Source organism: Cygnus atratus, chromosome 4 (genome assembly GCF_013377495.2).
Source record: "Cygnus atratus isolate AKBS03 ecotype Queensland, Australia chromosome 4, CAtr_DNAZoo_HiC_assembly, whole genome shotgun sequence".
Taxonomy (NCBI): domain Eukaryota; kingdom Metazoa; phylum Chordata; class Aves; order Anseriformes; family Anatidae; genus Cygnus; species Cygnus atratus.
The window spans coordinates 49,003,921-49,025,088 of record NC_066365.1 but is presented as its reverse complement, the minus strand read 5'-3'; the positions used below and the strand labels follow the sequence as shown (position 1 = coordinate 49,025,088).

Here is a 21,168-nt window from a genome sequence, read left to right as displayed (position 1 = left end):
AAGTTTCTCACATCTCAAAGCATGCCTTTTTTGTGTGCTCTGTGATTTATGTTTTCTTGGCCCCGCTATCTTGGTATTGTCTTCCAGCGATTAAAACCAGTAGACACAGGCCAGTATTTTAACCTTCAAAATGTAGCAAGCTGATGGCTTTCTTGGTTTATTTTCCCACAAATCACAAAAGTGCTGCTAATTAGTTGAGTCAAGGAATGTTTTTACTAATTAGAATCCCCAGACCTTCCAGTACTAAACAACTTTACAGATTACCATGTCCTGTAACCGAGTATCTAGATTTTAGGGTCTCCACCTACATTGGCTTTAAGCATGTTCATAAATGTCTGACAGACCATGGCCTCAACTGGTACTTTCAAGATTGCCCTTGTCCTAAATTCCAGTTGAATCATGTCCCACAGAGATTATGAGGACACCCACCTGTAGCTATTTTAATCACAAAGTTTTGGGGACTTTGTTAGCAAATTAAAATCTACCTTGGAAAAAAATCTGAATGAACCAACCAGGAAAAAGTATACTGAATAACTGAATAATTTCCCTATCCTCCCTTACAAATAATTAAAATAAAATAAAATAAAATAAAATAAAATAACCACGTAAAATCAGTTGGTTTGTCTATTGAGTCCAGAGTTGCAGTGAAATCTGCTCTGGGCTGGCCAGTGAACGATACTCATTTTTGTCCCTCACGGAGATGAATTCTTTGGAATAATATGATGGTCTGGGCTGAAAAGCTCCGAAGCAAACCTCCACTCTCCCGCCCCTACAGGCATCTGATGAAGCGCTGTCAGACATTATAGCTTGCTGTGGTCCACATGAGTCCAGCTGTGGTACATAAATATCAGCCTCATCTGTTCTCTCTGGCATGTTCCCTACAGTTCAGCCAGCCACTGACCCTCCTGCCCACCTTCTGCACAGCATCTTTTCAGACCTTCCATCCATTCTCCCTGGCAAACAAATTTTGTTATGACTGATGTCTCACAGCAACGTATAACCTGTCAGGACAGGTCTTCTCTAACAGGCAGGCAAGTCAAAGCAGTTACATCTCAAGACGACTCTCTTGCATGCTCTGTGCCTTTTTGAAAAGTGATGTCTTCTAATCTCACTGAAGGCTTCTTTTCATGAAACACATCAAAATAACACTAGATCTAGGAGCATAAATAACTAATGGCCATTTTTATTCTGAATACTTCTCTTTCCATCATGAAGATCTCCACTTGGGAGGACAATTCAGCTCTACAGCTCAGCTCTACAGCTGAAAGATGGCTGAGCTTTGGAAGGAAAACCCTGGCACTCTGGAGGGACCTGTCCCCACTAGGAACCAAGCTAACTAGTTTCATCTAGTTTCTGGATGAGTCAAGTTAGCTGAACTCCACCCATTGAGCTGAAAAAAGTATCAAAGACCTGAGAAGAAATATTTTCAACCAAAAGCAGCCACAAACAACCGTACTTGCCCAAAGTTTTCATATGGTCACAGCATATGAGCTGCTCAGGATGTCCAAAGCCTGGAGCGACTGCGAGCTGACAGCTCCTGCAGAGCTTCAGGCCAAAGGATGGCTGGTTGATGGCACCTCAGGCTCTTGCTGGCAGTTGGGCAAGGTCCAGTGCACGGCAGGTTCCTTTGGCACTCGAGAAACCAAAGAGTGTTGGTGCCACCTAGAGGGACCAGTTGCATAAAAAGTGTGAAAATCACCGCGCATGGACACAATAGTGTGCCTGAGATGTATAGTGTTAGGGAAAAAAATCCTAAAGAATGGTTCTTACCACTGTGCAAAAATTATACACAATAACAAGGAGTAGAAGAGTACAACTTATATAGAAAAGGTGTCATAGTCCTCACTACAACTTGCAAATACGAATATAGAACATATACTTAAGACAGCCAACTGCCAATTTCTCTCTCCTTCAAGCCATTTCCCAGGCTCACAGCTGTACTCCTTCTCTTTCTTCCTTCACTTTCCTAAGCCCTGATGAAATAGCCAGCAATCTAACCACATTTTGAGGTCAGATCACGGTTCCCTGTGCTGCTGAAGCACCGTATGCCACTGGAGTCAGATGGCAGGAGTGGACCAAAGGACACAGTCAAGAAATCCGTGGAACTGCAGCTTCACAGCCCTTTGCCCATCACCAGCTTTGCTGAAGACTGGCACCTGCCCACTTAAAGCTGCTCTGCAGGAGAGCAGGAGCAGAACAAACACCCACAAGCAAGGAAGAACCAGTGCATAAATAATGTCATCTCCTTTCCTCCTCCATTAAATCTGCCACCTGCAACCTCTGATTCACTACAGCAGTGATGATAACTCATGGGGACACTATGGGGCTTGGGGTGGGATGCTGATGGGTGGAATCTGAGGCTCTTTCATGGTAGCCTAAGCATCCACATGTGGGGTTGGAAAGTTTGGCGTGGGATGGCCAATGTCCAGGTGACAACCATCTCCAGGGAATGGCAGGTGTACGAGCTCAGTCTGCTCTCAGTAAAACTTGTGGTAAAGTTTATGATGGATGCAGATAAAATCAGCTCTTGCCCTTACGCTAAAATATTCAAAAGTTAGTCTGATGTTATTAACTTATTTTTTTAATTTACAGGATTCTGAGTGAAGGTACCAGCCATTTGAGTTTTTTCTTAAAAATGAGAGTAACAGCAACATGTTATGTATTTAGTCATGTGTTTACCTTTTTTCTCATGCTGTTTATCAAAAACAATTAGGCATGAAATCCCCAAACCAGACTTATGATTCAGTTATACTGAATTTGAAAGAAAAATAGACTCAGTCCTGAACTTTGACATAAATTATATTGACATTAAAATATTTATTATAGCACATTATGTGTATATAACTATAGAGCTACCATCATATGTTTTAGCATAAAATGTGAACTTCAGTGATTTTTTCCCCAAAGCAATATTATTGATGCCATAAGTGCTTTAGCTGAGCCTGTGCTGCCTTGCAGGATCCACTGATAGGATGGATTAACACAGTCATAAATGCATCCTTAAAATTATTTAGGTTTATACCTCTGTTTAGGAAAGTGCATCAGCAAAATTTAAATTTTTTTTCTTTAAATCAAGCCTGATCTACACACATGATAACACATTATATGTATTTTGCACCTGGCTGGGATGCAATTAAAGTGCTTATAATGACATAATTCAATCCAGTATAGGAAAAAGTCATCAACATCTTTAAAGATAGCTTTTGAGGTACCACTCTACAAGCACCCAGACAAGGCATGTACTTCCACTGGGCAACCTCCACTCAAAGTCAAAAACCCGTGTGTACTCTAGGCTTGAATCTCTGTCAGCTACATGGTGGTTGCCATTGCTTTATCCTCCTGATTTATTGACTTTAGGATGGTTTGGAGTAGCACTAAAGACTGAAAAATTAGGCTAGCACTAAAGACAAAGAAAATTAGGTTGCTCTGTATTTAAAGGCCTTGAAATATTGTTCAGCAATTTCTTACTGACTTGTTACTTTACTCCAGATAATACCAGAGTGACAAAAAGAGGGATGCACAGAGGGGTGTGGGCAGGCCATCTTCGGGGCGAAAGGGAGCTGTTTCCCTGTGGTGCCAAGCTGTTCTGATGTCTTGGTTTCTCAGAATGAAAGAAAGGCAAGGAAAGGCTTTTCACAGAACTACAGAATCGAAGAATAGTTGAGGTTGGAAGGGACTTCTGAAGATCATCTGGTCCAACGCCCCTGCCGAGCAGGATCACCTGCACAGGGTGGCATCCAGGCGGGTTTTGAATATCTCCAGAGAAGCAGACTCCACAACCTCTCTGGGCAACCTATGGCAGTGCTCTGTCACCCTCACAGCAAAGTGTTTCCTCATATTCAGCTGAAACCTCCAGTGCTTCAGTTTGTGCCTGTTGCCTCTCGTCCTGTTGCTGGTAAAAACTGAAAGGAGACCGGCTCCATCCTCTCGACACCGTCCCCTCAGATATTTATATACGTTGATGAGGTCTCCTCCCCTCAGTCTTCTCTTTTCCAGGCTAAGCAGCACGCCCTTGACCCTGTTGGCCACCACGGCACACTGCAGCCTCACGGCCAGCCCGCATTCCCCCAGCACTCATTTCAGTCACGGACCGACGAAAATGGCGCTATCCGCCTAAAACAGGCCGCGCTGGGCCGAGCCGCGCCGTGCCGGTGGGCGGAGCGGGGAGGGCCGGGGAGCCGGGGCCATGCCGGCGGGGCTGGGCGCCGCCTGGGCGCTGCTGGCCGCCGCCTTCCTGGCGGCGCAGCTGCTGCACCGGGCCCAGGCGAGGCGGCCTGGCGGTGGTGGCGGCGGCACCGCCTCGGGCCTCTTCCAGGACCTCATCCGCTACGGGAAGACCAAGAGCGGCGGCGGGCAGCGCCCCGCCTGGCTGCGCCGCTTCCAGGTGCCCAAGAGGTGAGCGGGGAGGCGGCGGGGCCGTGCCGGGGCTGCGGGCGGTGTGGTGGCTGCTGAAAGCCCCTCGGGGGCTTCTGCCGTGCTCCTTGTGGGGGCTGCGGGTGTAGGGGGGTGTTACAGGTCGCAGGAGAGATAGGGCACAGGCTTAGGGAAGTAGTTCAGTACGCAGTGAAATGCTGTGTTTTCTCCTATTGCGTGAATGCTATGTGCCTTATGCAACATCTATTTCAATTAACCACAAAATAAGATATGCAAAATGGAGTGTTAATACTCAGGATATTATTAGAAGCCTAAGTTTGTTTATGTCCTTTTCAGGCGTACTGGGAAGCTGCCCACAGATGCTATAATATGGCTAAGTACATACGTTCTCATGGGATGCTGATCTTCTGTGAGGCTCTGAAAATCCTTTACTGCAGAGCAGAACTTGTTGACGAGTCAGCAGACAGAAAGAAGCACATTGTACTAGCATACAATTGTTTTGGAAAAGACTTTGAGCAGAAGGATGTGTAAAACTCTGCTTCAGATCAGGCTTGCTGAAATCTCAGATGTAAACTGAATGATTCTGAAAATGCATTATATGTTTACTCTCTGTCTGCCTCAGTGTTTAATGGCTTCTAAGGAGCACACTTATTTTTACAGAGTTAGCCTCAGTTTTTTGAGAAATTATTATTCTCTGTTTATGGATAAGGAACATAGAGATGTCCTGGCTATACGTACAGACTGGGCGACGAGACGCTGGAGAGCAGCCCCGCAGAGAGGGATCTGGGGGTTGTGGTTGACAGCAAGTTGAATATGAGCCAGCAGTGTGCCCTGGCAGCCAGGAGGGCCAGCCGTATCCTGGGGTGCATCGAGCACGGCATCGCTAGTCGGTCGAGGGAAGTGATTGTCCTGCTCTACTCTGCGCTGGTGCGGCCTCACCTCGAGTACTGTGTGCAGTTCTGGGCACCACAGTACAAAAAGGATGTGAAACTGTTGGAGAGTGTCCAGAGGAGGGCGATGAAGATGGTGAAGGGCCTAGAGGGGAAGACACATGAGGAGCGGCTGAGGTCACTGGGCCTGTTGAGCCTGGAGAAGAGGAGGCTGAGGGGGGACCTCATCGCGGTCTACAACTTCCTCGCGAGGGGGAGTGGAGAGGCAGGTGACCTGTTCTCCGTTATCACCAGTGACAGGACCCGTGGGAACGGTGTTAAGCTGAGGCAGGGGAAGTTTAGGCTAGACATCAGGAAGAGGTTCTTCACCGGGAGGGTGGTCGCACACTGGAACAGGCTCCCCAGTGAAGTAGTCACTGCACCAAGCCTGTCTGAATTTAAGAAGAGATTGGACTGTGCACTTAGTCACATGGTCTAAACTTTTGGGCAGACCTGTGTGGTGCCAGGAGTTGGACTTGATGATCCTTATGGGTCCCTTCCAACTTGGGATATTCTATGATTCTATGAGATTTTAATCATGCAGGGTCCATATGCCCCAAATTGGAATAAAAGCCTACTCTCTTGAACCCCAGTCTCATGCAGTATCTGTACAAACCTTCCAGCAAGACTAGAGCAGGGACCTGGAAGTTTGGCCACCTGAGTGTAAATGTGGCTATGCAAACATACTGTGGGATTGCTTTCTGAAATCAATTCTTGATCATAGAATATTCAGAGTTGGAAGGGACCCACAAGGATCATCAAGTCTGTTGTTGTCTTCTACCTTCAGGCTTTCTTGATAAAATATACCACAGGATACTGATAATAGCGTGTTAATATAAGTATCTGAGCGCTGCATGAACAGTCTAACAAGGCAAAAGAACTGTTGTGTTAACCAAACACATATTTTCCTGAAACAGATGCTGAAACAAACGAAGGAGAAGACTTCTCCTGTGAAGACTTCTTAATAGATATTTTTAATAGGATAAGAGAGGGAAATGGGGGAAAAATCCCCACCTCTCAAGCTTTTTATACGTTACTGGGATCTCATTGCTTTGATCACCTGAGATTCTTGACCAGAACTAGCCTTTGACTTGAACGTAGGCATGACAGGAGCTTGCAAGTCCAGAAGGACAGGATTGGGGTGCTGCTTAACCCAAAGACCTGATCATCCCTGACATAACTTTGTTATCACTAGCATAGTTTACATATGTAGCTTTCAAAACAAATATTTAAAAAGGTTTTGTGACACAACATATTATTCATGGAAGGGTTATATTGTCATATCTTGGTTATCAAGCTTCTGGTCCCAGAAAATTCCCACAGATGCATTTAGGCTGTGCGGTATTCACAGCAAAAAGAAGGGTTCATAAAAGCTTTGGTTTAGGTGCGGTGTATTGCAAGGTATGGTATTCTTGAGGTAGGGTCTCATTTGAGTTGACCTTTCTTCAACAAGTTTCTAACCACCTCTTCTTAGGGAAGATGCAATCTGAAGAACGTGGCTTTTTCGGTGAATTGGTCTCAGGCTCTCAACATCTACGAAGCAATTCTGTTACTGCAGTATTGAACCTGTAACCCTGCTGGCTGAATGAGGACAGAAGATCCTGAAACTAACTCTTGAGACATTTTCTATTTCCACTCATCTGCATCTTATTTCCAAACAAGCATTGTATTTTCACTAGCCCAGACTTTTTTAAACTTTGCTATTCCATCTTGTCAAATGTTCTGATTCATTTCAGGTTGGTTTGGCAAACGCATAAAATTCCTTTCTCCTTGAGGGTTGACACGTAGTTACTGTAGTGTTGGATTGCTCTGTAGGTCAGACACATCCCCAGAATAGTTGAGATTGTTGAAAGCTCACCAGCCGCGATGGTCAAGTTGTTCTGGAGTGTGCAAGGAAACTTGCTGGCTTCTGACTTGGCTTCTGTATTGCTGTTGAGCAACAGCATGGAAATGCCCAGAAAATCATTTCAGATGTGCTTTCAGTGGTATAAACTATGAAGAAAATTTGTGTAAATCATGATTATTTGTAAGCATTGAGGAATATCTTTGCAATGCATGGGTTTACACCTTCTCTTGGTGTAGCTACAGTTGCCGAGGTCAACTAAGTTAGACATATGCTGCCTGTTGTTTCAGGCAGCATTTAAGGGAGGCATGCTAGGCTTACGCCTGCTTGGTACAGCTGAGTCCTGAGTTCTCTGCTCATTGATTGGTGAGACGAAAAGGCACGCACTGACCATCAGACGAGCATGTCCTGCAGCTACATGTCCAACTAAGGAATAATGAGAACATTAAGTTTAATGAAGATGATTTTTGTTCCCACAGGTGGTTTACTCATTTCTATATAGTTTCTGTACTCTGGAATGGCTTTCTGCTGATCGAGCTTTTCCAAGCTGAGTTCCTCGGAGCAGTACTCCCACCATGGATTCAGCGCTTGCACAGTGCTTTTGGCAGAGATTTGCAGAACCAGAACACAGGCAAGTATTCCAGCTATTGTGAAGCAGCCATATAAATATTACAAAACTGCACTACCATCCTTTGCTGGATAAGTATTCTTTTTGTGCTACTTCATCAGCTGCTCTTAAACTAGGCTCCAGGTGACGTTCCTGGAGTACCAAGTCCCTTTGTCATTAAGGTAGAAATCATTCTAATTTACAAATATAAATAGCTTTCAGCACTCATTTTAGTTGGAAGGGCCATTTTTACCTTCTAGATGTAATCTTGTGCAATCACTGTGGTCAGCAGTGCCTCAGATGTGCAAATATTTTTCCAAGTGCTAGGTTAGTTTAAAAAGAGGATAAGATTTTGCTGTGGGGAGGGGAAAATCAGCTCTTTTGAAGGGGTAAAATTGGTCCTAGCTATCCCTAAATCACTATTTTTCATTTCCAAGCAGATAGCGAACACTTCTCTGCACTCTTGGTTCTCCTGCTCCTTTGGCTGCATAGCTTTCGAAGACTTGCAGAGTGCCTCTGTACCAGTGTGTTTTCCAACGGCGTCATTCATATCGTGCAGTATTGCTTTGGACTTGGTTACTACATTGTTCTTGGCACAACTGTGCTATGGCAAGTGCCTATTAATGTCAGGCATGGTAAGTACCTGCTCAGTTATTACCAACGTTGCATTTTTTGCTCCCTTTTCTTTCCATTGTGGCAAACGGTTCACTTGATTTCATAGAGGGCTTGTGTGAGAAGCGTGTTAATTGGTGAGAAGTAAAAATAACTTACTGGCATAGTCCAAAGTAACTGCACTTCAGTATGTTGCATAATAATCAACTGGTATTACTCACACAGACTCACGCTCGCTTGCTTACTCATTTTTATGTTAACCGCCACTGTTGTTCCCTGAAATTCACTGTTGTTCCATCTCATGGTAGATAATACTTTCAGGAGCATTACAGGTCAGTTTTGCCATTAAGACCCATTTGCTTTAAGAAAGAAAATAATTGGTGCCGGTTCTCAAATACCACTACACAACTCCAGTTGTCAAAATGGAGTTCGCTTTTTTGCTGTAGGCTTTCCTAGTAGGTGGGCCTACTGAGTTGGGACCGTCTTGGCCAACTCCTTTGCCTTCCACTGAGAATTCCCCACTGCTCTGCCTTACATCAGTCAGTGTCATCTTTCCCTTGGTGCTGTTATGTCTGCATTAATACAGCAGTAATTTGAATTATATGACCTATGTCTGCCAATGCATTCCACTGAGTCTCCCAACTCAACTGCTATTTGCTCCTCTGCAGAGATAAACCATGAGCTGCAACACTTCCACTGGCTGTAGCACTTCTTCCATGACTGATTTATGGAAAGTGGTTGTTACCAAGTATGTAACTTTAGTGAAGTTTTTAACCACTTCCAATCACATCAGCTCCTGTTTAATCTGGTTATTTGTAAAAACAACCTTCAGGTCATCTATGAGTAGATAAAATCTTTTTTCATCTGCACACATTTTCTACTTTTCTCATCTTGTAGATTCTCAGAGATGGTATATTGACATGTACATTGGACCTGATCCTTAATACAGTGTTTTTGATGGTTTAAGTGTTTTACAGTGTGTGGATAGGTGAATGTATCTATGTATACCAATCCCTGTGAACAAGACGTACAAGTGTACTTATGTGTTGACCTGAGACATGACAACATCTTTTGTTAGAATGGTAAGAATTATAAACAAAGTTGAATACTGAGGTTTTTGACTGCAAATTACGTATCAGTTATATGTAATAGTATACTTCAAGCTACTGGATTAAAAACTAGGTCTTTGATATTTTTAGTGTAGAGCAGTTAAAGGAAAGGAACTAGTAGCTGAGTACTTAAATCACACAGGACTCAAAAGCATCTTCCAAGTAATTAGAGGCTCACTACTAGAGTTTTGTAAGACAATAATGTACAAAATAGGCATGCAGTGTTTTGGGACAGTGCTTGGGAAGGTATTTACTGGCTTTTTATTAATGAAGCATATTTCATTTAGGAAAAGAAAGTTCCGTGCAGATCTGCTGGTATCACGTCGTAGGAATTGCGGTGTACATTTGGGCCTCTCTTCACCAGCACAGATGTCTTGTGATTCTAGCTAATCTTAGAAAAAGTAAATCAGGTAAGGTGTTTCATTTCTCTGAGCCATTTACTTCCCTACTTTTTTCCTGGTTGTTCCGATAGGCTTCTGTAGCTTCTAACACCTTAAAAACAGTATTTTTTAGTAACTGTAGTGTGGGAGCCTTTGTAAGACTTTCACTAGGTTAAGTGAAGCTGTTTGGAGAAGAGATCGGGCAGCTTGAATGTTCAGAGCTTAATTCGAAGGTCTGGCTTATGCTATCCTAAAGACAGACAAACAGCCACGCTTAGGACTTGTGTCACTCCTCTGAGATGTCACTTCTTTTTCCATGGGGGTTAAAAACAGGCTTCCTTACACTGTATTTATGCAAACAGCCAGAGGTGATACCTTATTTCATTGAGAAGTACAAAGCTGAGAGATCAGATGGAGCTGCATGATGATAATTTTAATGAGCGTGTTGTTCTGTAATTGTGAGTAGAAAAAATTGTTTAATGGATATTGTTCTTAACTTACTTCTTTCCGTTTGCTTGCAGGAAAGGTCATAAGTCTGAGCCACAGTATACCTTTTGGAGACTGGTTCGAAAGAGTTTCTTGCCCTCATTATTTTGCAGAACTCCTCATATACGTGTCTATGGCCATCACACTTGGACTTGACAATGTGACCTGGTGGTTTGTAGTCATGTACGTTCTTTTCAACCAGGCGCTGGCTGCTGTTCTGTGTCACGAGTTCTACCAGAAAAAATTCACCTCCTACCCAAAGCATCGGAAAGCATTTGTACCATTTGTTTTTTAAAATGTGTCTTCTAAAGTATTTTTTACAGACTGGAAATGTTTTCAATGAGGGAGTGAGCAATTTACATTTTAATAAAGCCACGGTAAAATTGCACATTTTTCTAATTCTGAAATTAAAAGCTGATGATTTTTATGATAATCTGGTGTGTGTTGCTTATTTTTGTGGGGAGATGTAAGGTATATATGTATATCATGCAAGCCATGAAGAGGTTTACTGAAGACCTTAATTAAAATTGAGGAGTAAGGTATATATGTATATCGTGCAAGATATGAAGAGGCTTAGTGAAGACCTTAATTAAAACTGGAGAGATGCTAATTGAGTCTTTTCTATTTTATAATTACATGTTGCACATAAAACATTTCTTGTTGTGTGGTAAGTGAAAATATTTATCTACGTGAAAACCGTGAAGAGAAGGGCGGGTGCGGGGGAATCATTTGAGCCGTATTTCGTGCCTCTTGAGGTACTCAGGCGCATTTTTATTCCGTTTTTCTCCGTTTGTGGGCGTTCTCGGGGCGCCCTCCCCGTGAGGGAACCTGGCTGAGGGGACGGGGGCGGGGCCCGGCGCAGCCCCTCCCTCCCTCGGGGCGCGGCCGTTGCGGGCGGCGGTTGGGCCGCTCGGCGCTGCCGGTGACGCGGCGCCTTTAAGAGGCCCGCAGCAGCGCCGCGCCGGGCCTCGGCCGCCATGGGCTCCGCGGCGCCGCGCTCCGCGCCGGGACGGCCCCGGCCCCTGCGTCCGGGCCCGACTCCGGCTCCGCGGCCGGCCCCGGCCGCCCTGGCGCTGCTCGTGCTGCTGGCGGCGCCCGGCGGGCTACTGGCGGCGCCCGAGGAGGAGCCCGGCCGCAACAAGGTGCCGGCGGCGCAGGAAGCAGCGCAGGGAGCCGAGGTGAGGCGTTGGGGTGGGGGGACGGATTTTAAATCCTGACAGAAAATAATCCGGGGGGCCGTTAGGAGAAACCTAACGGTCAGGGGATTCCTCAGACAGATGATCACGCACAGAGGGGGGAAGTTGCATACGCACCGCTCGATGCATGATGGATGAAAAGTTTAAAAATCAAACCCGAAAATGTACAGCGCTGTTAAAAGCACAGAAATTCTGTCACGCTGCGATCTGTCCCTGTGCGTGCATGTGTTAACTTTCTCGGCCGCCTCTGGTCAAACGTGAACATCAGCCTCCTTGTTTTGGGTCCTGCTTTTGATGTTAGGTATCTCAATCTTCTTAAAGTAAACACTAATTATTAAGGAGAATCTGGAACGTGCTGGTCAGGTTTAGCCCCTGGGAAGTCTGAGACATGGTTTTCAAGAAACAAAATACACCAAAAAAAGTTTATGCAAACTTGCATAAAATGTTAATGTGGTTGAGATGCTCGGGTTCAGCAAGAGAAGAAAGTGATCCTGACAAACATTCAGAGGACTTCATGTTTCTCCTAAGCTATCATAATTGCTCAATATCTGCTTGATAAGTTTAATTCTTACTATTTGTATCCAAAAATTGCTTGTTTGGTCGAGCATCATAACGTAAATAGGCACGCACTGTAAAGACAGCAATACTGGAGCTGAGCTAAAGCTGCTTTCCCCTTGTTTCCCTGTGGCAGTGGTAATAGCCTGCGTGCTGAAGTACTGCCTTAGTAATCAGAGCAGGATCTTCTGGCTGAGAGACTGACTCTTAGTCCAAGGTAGGTGACCACCAGTAACGTGTTAATGATAATTAATGCTGCACGAAAGGTGCACGCTTGCAATGCCACCCTAGGCTGTATGATACGGCAGGAGAAATACCGAGCTCAGTACTTCCAGGAATCAGATGTTCAAGCCTAGTTAACCCGTCTTCGTTTTGTTTTGTCTCTCCCTTACAGAAAGGGTCCTCGTCTGTTGCTCCAGTTCATCTCGTCAATGAAGAGTCACCTGACAAGACTAATTTGGGCTTTATTCATGCATTTGTGGCAGCTATATCAGTCATCATTGTATCGGAGCTGGGGGATAAGACCTTCTTCATTGCAGCCATCATGGCGATGCGGTACAACCGTTTGACTGTCCTGGCTGGTGCTATGCTTGCCTTAGGACTGATGACATGTTTATCAGGTTAGCCCTCATAGTGTTTTGGTTTGTCTATTAAAATGTACAGGATAAGTATGTATTTATCAATACATCTTAACTGAAATTAAATTGAAGGTAGTAGGTATATGCTGTTTGTGGAGGTATCTTTCTGTTTTGAGGAGTTTCTGAAGGGTTTTCAGGGGGCTGTAGCTCAAATCAAGTATTTAGGTTCATAACTCTAATTAGGTGTTTATACTCCCTAGACATATATATATGCACATAAGGAAAAGGAGTGGAATTGGAAGCCTAAAGTACTTCCTTGGGTTTTGTGCTACTATATTCCTTTCTATTTTTAGCTCCTATTAAATTAGTACATCTAAAGAGAGTGTAGGGGTGACTTTTTTTCCTCCTAAGGTGAAAGATTCTTAACACGATGCCAGATTTCCCTCAGCTGCCTTGTATCCTCGTATGTGTAGCTGGTTGGAAGCTGTGCAAGTGGAAGATTACATTCTGTCCTGATCCTTTGCGGTGCACGGTACTGACAGAGCAAAGAGCTGGAGGGGAAGCGAGGTGTCAAATGGCACTTGCGGAACAAGTAGCTCTGGGTGCTTACATAGCTGTAATTATAAAATGGAGCAGCCTTCAGGTATATCAGATGCAGCATGTAGTTTGTTGTATACGTGCTCATTTCTAAATATGCCTATTACAGAAATACTTTAAGTAGTGTTCTTTGGTTTATACACTCTGGAGACAGCCTATGAACTGGTTTCAGGCCTCTCTCCATTTTCCAGATGTATAGGCACTGCTCTGTGTTGCTGTATGCATTGCTGCAATTACCATTGCGGTCTTAGAGCAGTTTCCATTCGCAGTGTGTAATGGCAGCATTATGAGAGTCTCTGCTATTAGTCACAACGTTCTCTGAGCATTGTTCCACTGCTGCACTGCTTGCTTCATTTAACTTTATTTAGTATCATAGGTGATGGTGCACCGTGTGTATCTTGTGAGCTCTCTCTGCCATCTGCCCATTACAGCCCTCCCTTTTTGTATATCAAGTCTTCCTTCGAATCTTCCTTTCTTGATGCTTTTCCATGAAAGCTTCCATTTCTAATTTCTTCCCTAGTTTAGGGGTTCCCAACTGTTTTTTTCTATTCAGACAGGAGCTGCCTTTCTTCCCTCTCTCTGCCCTTGTTTCTCACAAACACAGCGAGCTGTGTTTAGAACTTCCTGGCTTTTGTTTTGTTTCTGTTTTTTCCTACCTAGATTTCATGAAATCCTGCTCATTTAAACTCACTAGCTCCAAATAATAAGTGTGTGGGTTTGTTTTTTTTATTCCAAGCTGTGCTTAGAAGCATTTTTACCCTTGTGACGTAACAAGCTGCCTTACCATTCTGATTATTTCATTGTTTTTGTGCTTTGTGTATGGTAATTAATGCTAAAACCATCTTTCTGTGTAGTTCTTTTCATGGCTTTAATACAGTATTTTCAGTCTTTAAAAACAAGTTTAGTTGAAATTCTTCTGTTTATTTGGCTATGGAACTTACCACGTTCTTATTCATATGTGTATGTACTGTGATCACTGATAGTACAGCCTAACTTTATTTTGGTCTGATAGTCATACTAGGGTTAGAGGCAGTGTGGATGGATTAACTTTCAGGTTGTGTAGTAACTTCTGAACCTGTTTTTGAACTAAGGTGGCATGTAATACGCTTCCATGTAGCTGCACGTGCAGTAAAACAGCAGAGACAATTAATTTTGTGTGCGTGGTCCAAACAGCTGTTTCCTCTTATTTACACAGGCCTTTTATGTCCACAGTGCCTGAATGCACATTTCTTCTTTTTGAGAGCTAGTTTTGGCATGGTTTGATCACCTTCGATACCCATAAAAGTAGATGCTCTGAGATGATCTGTGGAGATGTTCTTTAGTCTTTGAGTGGGATCAGTGCTTTTATACTAAAGGACAATTGAATTTTGTCACCTTGCATGTTTATGGGGAGTGTAGGGGAGAGAGGAATAGTAACGTGTAGGTATTTGCACTTCGCAAAAGGAGAAATGAGTGAATTCAGGCAACCGGATTATTTGCAGGTTTGTCTAATAAATAAGAATAAGGTTTGTCTAATAAATAAGAATATATCTTATTCTGACTTTATCTGATAAATAAGACAGGTCTGAAATAAAAAGCGATTGCAAAGAGATGCCATCCAACATGTAGCCATATATATATAAAGATTTAACTGGTAGTGTATACCATGACTAATCTAACATGGTGATAAATGAAATCTCTTGGCCTGCTTGGAGAAAAGCAGGATTTGTGTAGACCTTAAGTGGAAAGATAATTTTGCTTGGACTGACTCTTTTGAAAAGCAGCACATCAACTTTGTGTACCTCGTCTCTGTGTTAATAGACCTCAGTCTCTAGTATGACCAGTGACAGCTGGAGTTTCTAGAGTGTTGTTGTCTTGCAAAAATAGGAAATGATACGAAACTTTTTTTTTTTAAAGCATTTGTTTATCAGTGGAAACTTGAATCTCAGACTTTGCTAGTGAGCATTTTTTAGGTATGGGAAAAATAATGATATTTATGCTTAATTTTGAAAATACACATTTGTTTTCTTTCAGTTTTGTTTGGCTATGCCACAACAGTTATTCCTCGTGTGTACACATACTATGTGTCAACTGCGCTGTTTGCAATTTTTGGCGTACGAATGCTTCGAGAAGGCTTGAAAATGAGTCCGGATGAGGGTCAGGAAGAGCTGGAGGAAGTTCAAGCAGAAATTAAGAAAAAAGATGAGGAAGTAAGTCAAAACTGTCTGTGAATTATGGCTAACGAAACAGTTACAGCTTTCCATTTGCGGAACAGCAGTGTGTTTGGGGTGTTCAGCCATGTGTGGGATTAGTGAGAGTCTGCACAGCACATGTGTGGCCAGCTGGACAGAAGTGGGCCTCAGGAGGCTGTTTCAGCAGATGATTCTGGTTCTGTGGCATATCCTACTTCTGTGGAGAAAAGGGGTTTTCTCCAGAGAGCCCATTTTTTAAAAAGGCATGTGCTAGCAGACAGAGGGCATGAACAGTTGCTCTTTCGTAACTTTCACGGTCAGGTAAAATAGCATTGAGGTTTGTGATGCTGCAGCAAAGGTCTCTTTTATAATAACTTTATAAATAAACTGGTCCACTTCTAAGGAATGGTGTGGAATATTAATATTATTTCTGTTAAGATTTTTTTTTGTCAATTTTATCAAATCCTAATTTGAGAGCCACCACTTTTGAAGTGGTGTCTGTACCTGTCAGGTTGTTGTACCTGCTTTGGAACAGGAACGAATCTATAGTTTGAAGTCAGGTATTGTTCCTGGTGTACTCGCACAGCAGTTACGAGCTTTAAGATGGACAACAAGTGGAAGTTAGAGGTGATTACAGATATATTTGTGTGTATAATAAGCATTTTAAAATGCTGTCTAATATAAATAATATGTTGCTAATGCTCAGTCAGTGGTAATAGCATTCCAGATATTAAATTACTAGCTTTACAGTTTCAGTATTTCATTTAGGTTATTTAGTTGATATTTCTAATCATATATATTGTTTTTTTCCCCTTGTCCTCTACAGCTTCAGAGAACTAAACTGTTAAATGGCCCAGGGGATGTGGAAACAGGGTCAAGCACCACTATACCTCAGAAGAAATGGCTACATTTTATTTCTCCAATCTTTGTTCAAGCTTTTACTTTAACATTTCTAGCAGAATGGGGTGATCGTTCCCAATTAACAACCATTGTCTTGGCAGCCAGAGAGGTGAGTGTTGCAGAATGCCCCCTGTGCTTTTGCTGTCTTTGGGTTGCTTGCAGATTAGTGGGGGCAGACAAAATATCCTTGCAGGAGGTGTCAGAGTCACACCTGCTGCTTTATTGTGCATTAATGTCACAGCTGTGCTGAGGGAGACCTGAAAATAAAGGCGTCGAGGCTCTGCATATCATTAGAGCTATTGTCGCATGATTAGGACTGAACAGGCATTTCTGAAAGTAGTTGTTTTATATCATGCAGCTGAATACAGTTGTTACTTGGTATCATGTAGAAAGAGATGTTACAGAACGTCTTTCTTTGATCTGTGAGATCATACAGCTTTAACACAGTAGCTTTAAAAGGAGACCTTCCTCATAGCAAACTTAAAACTGTTAAAAAGATACTTTTTAAAAAAGAAATAAATGAATTTGTTATGGTGTACAGAACTAAAATTCCAAACAGCTTTACAGTAATACTGTAAATGAAATGATACTCAGCATGATGATCAGAATGTATGTAACTGTAATACACTTATAGGAAAATCAAGGCTTATAGTCAGCCTTTTAATAAACTCAAATAGTTTGCCTGTGCTCTCTCTATTCATTGAAATGATTTACTTTTTTTTCCTAGGACTCATGCTTCTTTCAGCAGACTCTCAGACCTTCTCTTGGGGCTGTGTAATGAAAGAGGCTATAATCTGTAGGAACCTCTTGCCTTTACTGCAGTGTAGGGAAGGTGCTTAGAGTTAATGAGGCAGGGAACAGCAGAGGATGATCTCATTGTTCAGGCAGCTACATGCCATCTTGGGGAAATTAGGAATTATTACTACTGCCTCTGCCAAAGTTTTTATAAAGTGTTGGGTAAGTTGCTTAAGCCCATCCTGTCACAGGTAGTTGTTGAACTCTCTTTTGCATTTTTCTGACCACCCTATTAGGAAGTGTCCATTGGACTCTGGTGTGATTTGTGAAGGTGCTGAGCATTGCAACTAAAGTCTGTGGATGTTGAGCTTTTAACCTATAAAGTCTTTTTATAAGTGGCATGAAAACAAGTACTACAAAAATGAATTTGAGATGTCTTAATCATGGCTTTCAAAACCAGTGAATGATTGTGATCTGGATCTCTTCTTATGTTATCTGTGGGATCGTTTTTATACCCCTTTCATAATGTATTCAGGTGAATTCTTTGTAAAGTACTAAGATATACAGTAGAAGTATTACAGAAATGCTTACGAGGAAAAAAATTATAGAGATTGTGAGTAGTGTGGTAAATCAGCTGTGAACATACATTCTCCAATGAACTGAAAGCAAAATACTCTGGCTGCTCATTAAGTGAGTAGCGTCCATCCTGTCACGAGTGAAACAGGGTTCCTTTGGAGGGGGAAGAAAAGTCATAATTTAAACTGTGTCAGTGCATAAAACAGGAGAAAGATTTAAGTCTGTCTTAATGAACCTAATCCTGAAAAGAGTCCTTAAGAACTTCATTTAACACCTTAATAGTTTTCTGCATATAGGAAATGTTCATCAGTCTAAGTGTTTGAAAGGGAAACCAAAGAAATTCTATCCCATCATGTTAGACTGACTTTCTTGGCAGTATCTGAGCATTTCTGCTACTGAAGATACTACACTAATGGAAGTCATAAACTACTATCTCCAGGGACCGCAGTCAGGAATGGGGTAGAGGGAGGGCATGATCCACCTTTTGCTAGAGGGCTGCCGACAGCATAGAAACGAGGGGTTCCAGGAATATTTGATTCTGTTTCCAATTATGGAGGGAAGTGTGTTCTGCTGGCTCAGCTCTACTTCCCTCCTGGGCTTCTTAGTCAGTAGCTTTCTGTTCTTTGTCCACTACTCTGTAGCTTCTCTCACTAGCTTCTGGTTTTTGATCAGTTGGTGTTTGTTTTCTTCACATCAGATCACCTCCTGGACAGTTTTCCTGTTCCTCTGTTAGAGGCTTCATGTGTTCCTCGTGTGGAGGCAGTAGCTTTTTCTGCTCTCCGAGCTGGAATTCTCACTTTCCTTCCTGCAGGAGAGATTTGCAGAGGACTTGACTCCACTTTCCCTAGTGCAGCAGAAAATCAGGCTCTTATCTAGCCGCCTTTATCTGTCATTAAAAGATTCGTTTTCTCTTTCTAATGCTGAGTCTTCTGTTCTGTGAGGCTTTTAATATACATGCTGCCCTTAACTGTGCAATTTGTAAGCAGATCTCAAACGTCTTTAAGTAGTGATTTGTTACTGCAGTGAGAAGGTGCTCATTATGCAAAGAGGTGAAAGCACTTGTTGACAATACATTTTGAAAGCAGTTTGTTATCCTCCAGACCGAAATTTTATCCTACTCCCCACTTCAGTTGATTTGTATTTTGGGGCAGGGTGCTGCAGTATAGAGCACACTCTTGTGAATCTGGACAAAGGAGCTGGAATGTTTTAGCTACTGAAAACATTCATTTGCAGTTCATGAATTATTTTTTTCCCCATTCTTTATAATTAGGTTGGTGTTCGTCCAGCTGATGCATATTGTGTTTCTCAACAGCTGCCACCTTACCTCTAGAGGTTACTTAAATCACTCTGCTGTACTTAAACATTTGTGGATCTATATTTAACCACTTAAAGATGCTTCTTGGTTGAAACATCCCACATTAGTCACGTTTCGATTTAAGCCTGTCTCATGAGCTGAAGGATACTGCTACTGTTCTTTAACACAACGATAGATGCTGGAGCAGAGTGAACACCAGGGAATGCTCCACATGCTTCATCCTGCCTAACCAAGCAGCCAAGTTACGGTCCTGTCATGGTAGGAGCTTGTCATGGGACTAGTAGGCTTTCAGTTGCACTGATGTTTCCCTTTTTGTCTTTTCTCCTCAGGATCCCTATGGCGTGGCAGTAGGAGGAACGGTGGGACACTGTCTGTGCACTGGTTTAGCAGTTATTGGAGGGAGAATGATAGCACAAAAAATTTCTGTGAGGACTGGTAAGTGAAAACACATTCCAACTGAGAAATGTATTAATGCTGGTAATGTCTATAATGTCAATAGTTACATGCTTGGGAAGAGTGTTTCTTGAAATTTCTGTGAATTCCTTCTGAGGTTTGGGTCTGTGTGCTTTCTGTAGTTCCAGAAAAGGTGAGGGGGTGGTGGGGTAAACATCTGCAAGAGGCGAAACGCATATTCTGCCTCCTTTGCTAAGGCAGTAATAGATGATAGACACTAATCTAACAATGATTTAATGTGCTCTAAATAAGCTCAGTGTGGATCTATGGCTGTAGGAATGGCCTTATTAGGTTAGACCAAATACCCATCTAGCCCATTAGCTTGTTTGGAGTGGTAAAATGGGCCAAAAGCAGTGATATTGCCCCAGCCTCCAGCAGCTTGTGGCGCTGTAAGCAGTTAATGGTTTTCATACAGTCTCTTTAGATATAGTTAAACTGTTCTAAAAATGCTAATCACTAATATCACTTTTAACTGATGACTTGCTCCAGCTTGAGAATATTGGATCTTAATTTCGTCCATATAGCCAAATAACAGTAGGAATCAACCTCTCTTACACGAGCTGAAGTAATACAAGTCAAACAAAGCTTCCTTCTAAGGACCAAAATATATTCTTGTAAATAGAATTAGACAAGGGGGTGGCACATGGACATCCTGACACTGAGCTAGAAATAACGTCTACTGTTTGCAGCATAAATTGTAAAGTAAGATTGTTTTGGGAATCAGACATCTTACAAATAAATAATGTGTCATGGAAGATACTTAACTTTCTCGGTGTCTAACTTCTTTTTTGTTTATTTTTCCTTTTCAGTGACAATCATAGGAGGCATTGTCTTCTTAGCTTTTGCATTTTCTGCACTATTTATAAGTCCAGACTCTGGTTTTTAAATTTGTTCATCACTACAAAAGAACAAGGATTGGAAGCATCGAGCAGCTATCCCTGTGTGGTTTTGTATATAATGTACAGAATTAGAGTTAAACAAGCACTGAAGATGAGACACTGAACTTTTTATAGCAAATGATCTGTGGGATTGACGCATTTATGGACAGCTTCTGCGGTGGAGATCTGCTTACTGTCTGGTTGTATATTCAGTGGTGCCTGCTCCCTTGGCAGGATTTGCGCGGCTCTCTTGTTTGCTGGACCTGGCTCAGCTGAGTTTTGAGGACCTACATCAGAAATGTTGAGGCTTCTTTTTTTTTTTTTTTTCTTCCTCTGTTACACACTTCCACCTCTCTTCAAGAGCTTGTTCTTAAGTCTTCTCTGAAGCAGACCACAAGTGTTTTGTTCCATATTGCTTTAACAAAGCATTAAAGAGAAAACGGCTGACTCCCTCTTCCGAGGACTTGGGTTCCAGAATGTGCCTGAGGCTGGATAATCTAAGCAACAAGAAGCCTGGGAGCAGTTCCTATACCATTGAGTGGCCGAGCCACCAACAGAGCATTTTATAAATTTAATTTAGAGGGCAAACTTCTTAATCAGGGATCTATATCAGGAAATCGGTGTCTGGTGATTAACAACCTACCATGTTCGATATGCAAGCTGTCTGAAGCTACTATTATTTGACTTTTTTTCTCCTTTTTCTGAATTTTAAAACATTAAGGTATGTGGAAAATAATGAAATGGTCCAACGTAACGATATTCCATTCCCAGGATTGAACAATAATGGAATTCTTAGATTTAGATGTGTTCATATTTTTCTTTTTAGGAATAGAAATGTAATCTGGAGGAGTATTAATAAAACATAGTGTCTCCA

The 21,168-nt window shown here is 42.5% G+C and overlaps 2 protein-coding genes across 2 annotated transcripts; both read left to right on the top strand.

The window, feature by feature from the left end:
• The first annotated feature begins 4,126 nt into the window (after positions 1-4,126).
• On the top strand, positions 4,127-10,773 carry SRD5A3 (steroid 5 alpha-reductase 3). Its single transcript, XM_035549898.2, has 5 exons — positions 4,127-4,395; positions 7,626-7,777; positions 8,194-8,388; positions 9,762-9,884; positions 10,376-10,773. The coding sequence occupies exons 1-5, from the start codon at positions 4,187-4,189 to the stop codon at positions 10,633-10,635; spliced, it is 939 nt and encodes a 312-aa protein (XP_035405791.1). The 5' UTR covers positions 4,127-4,186; the 3' UTR covers positions 10,636-10,773.
• Positions 10,774-11,216: 443 nt separating this feature from the next.
• Positions 11,217-21,168, top strand: TMEM165 (transmembrane protein 165). Its single transcript, XM_035553372.2, has 6 exons — positions 11,217-11,518; positions 12,486-12,711; positions 15,280-15,455; positions 16,264-16,446; positions 19,293-19,398; positions 20,226-21,168. The coding sequence occupies exons 1-6, from the start codon at positions 11,318-11,320 to the stop codon at positions 20,300-20,302; spliced, it is 969 nt and encodes a 322-aa protein (XP_035409265.1). The 5' UTR covers positions 11,217-11,317; the 3' UTR covers positions 20,303-21,168.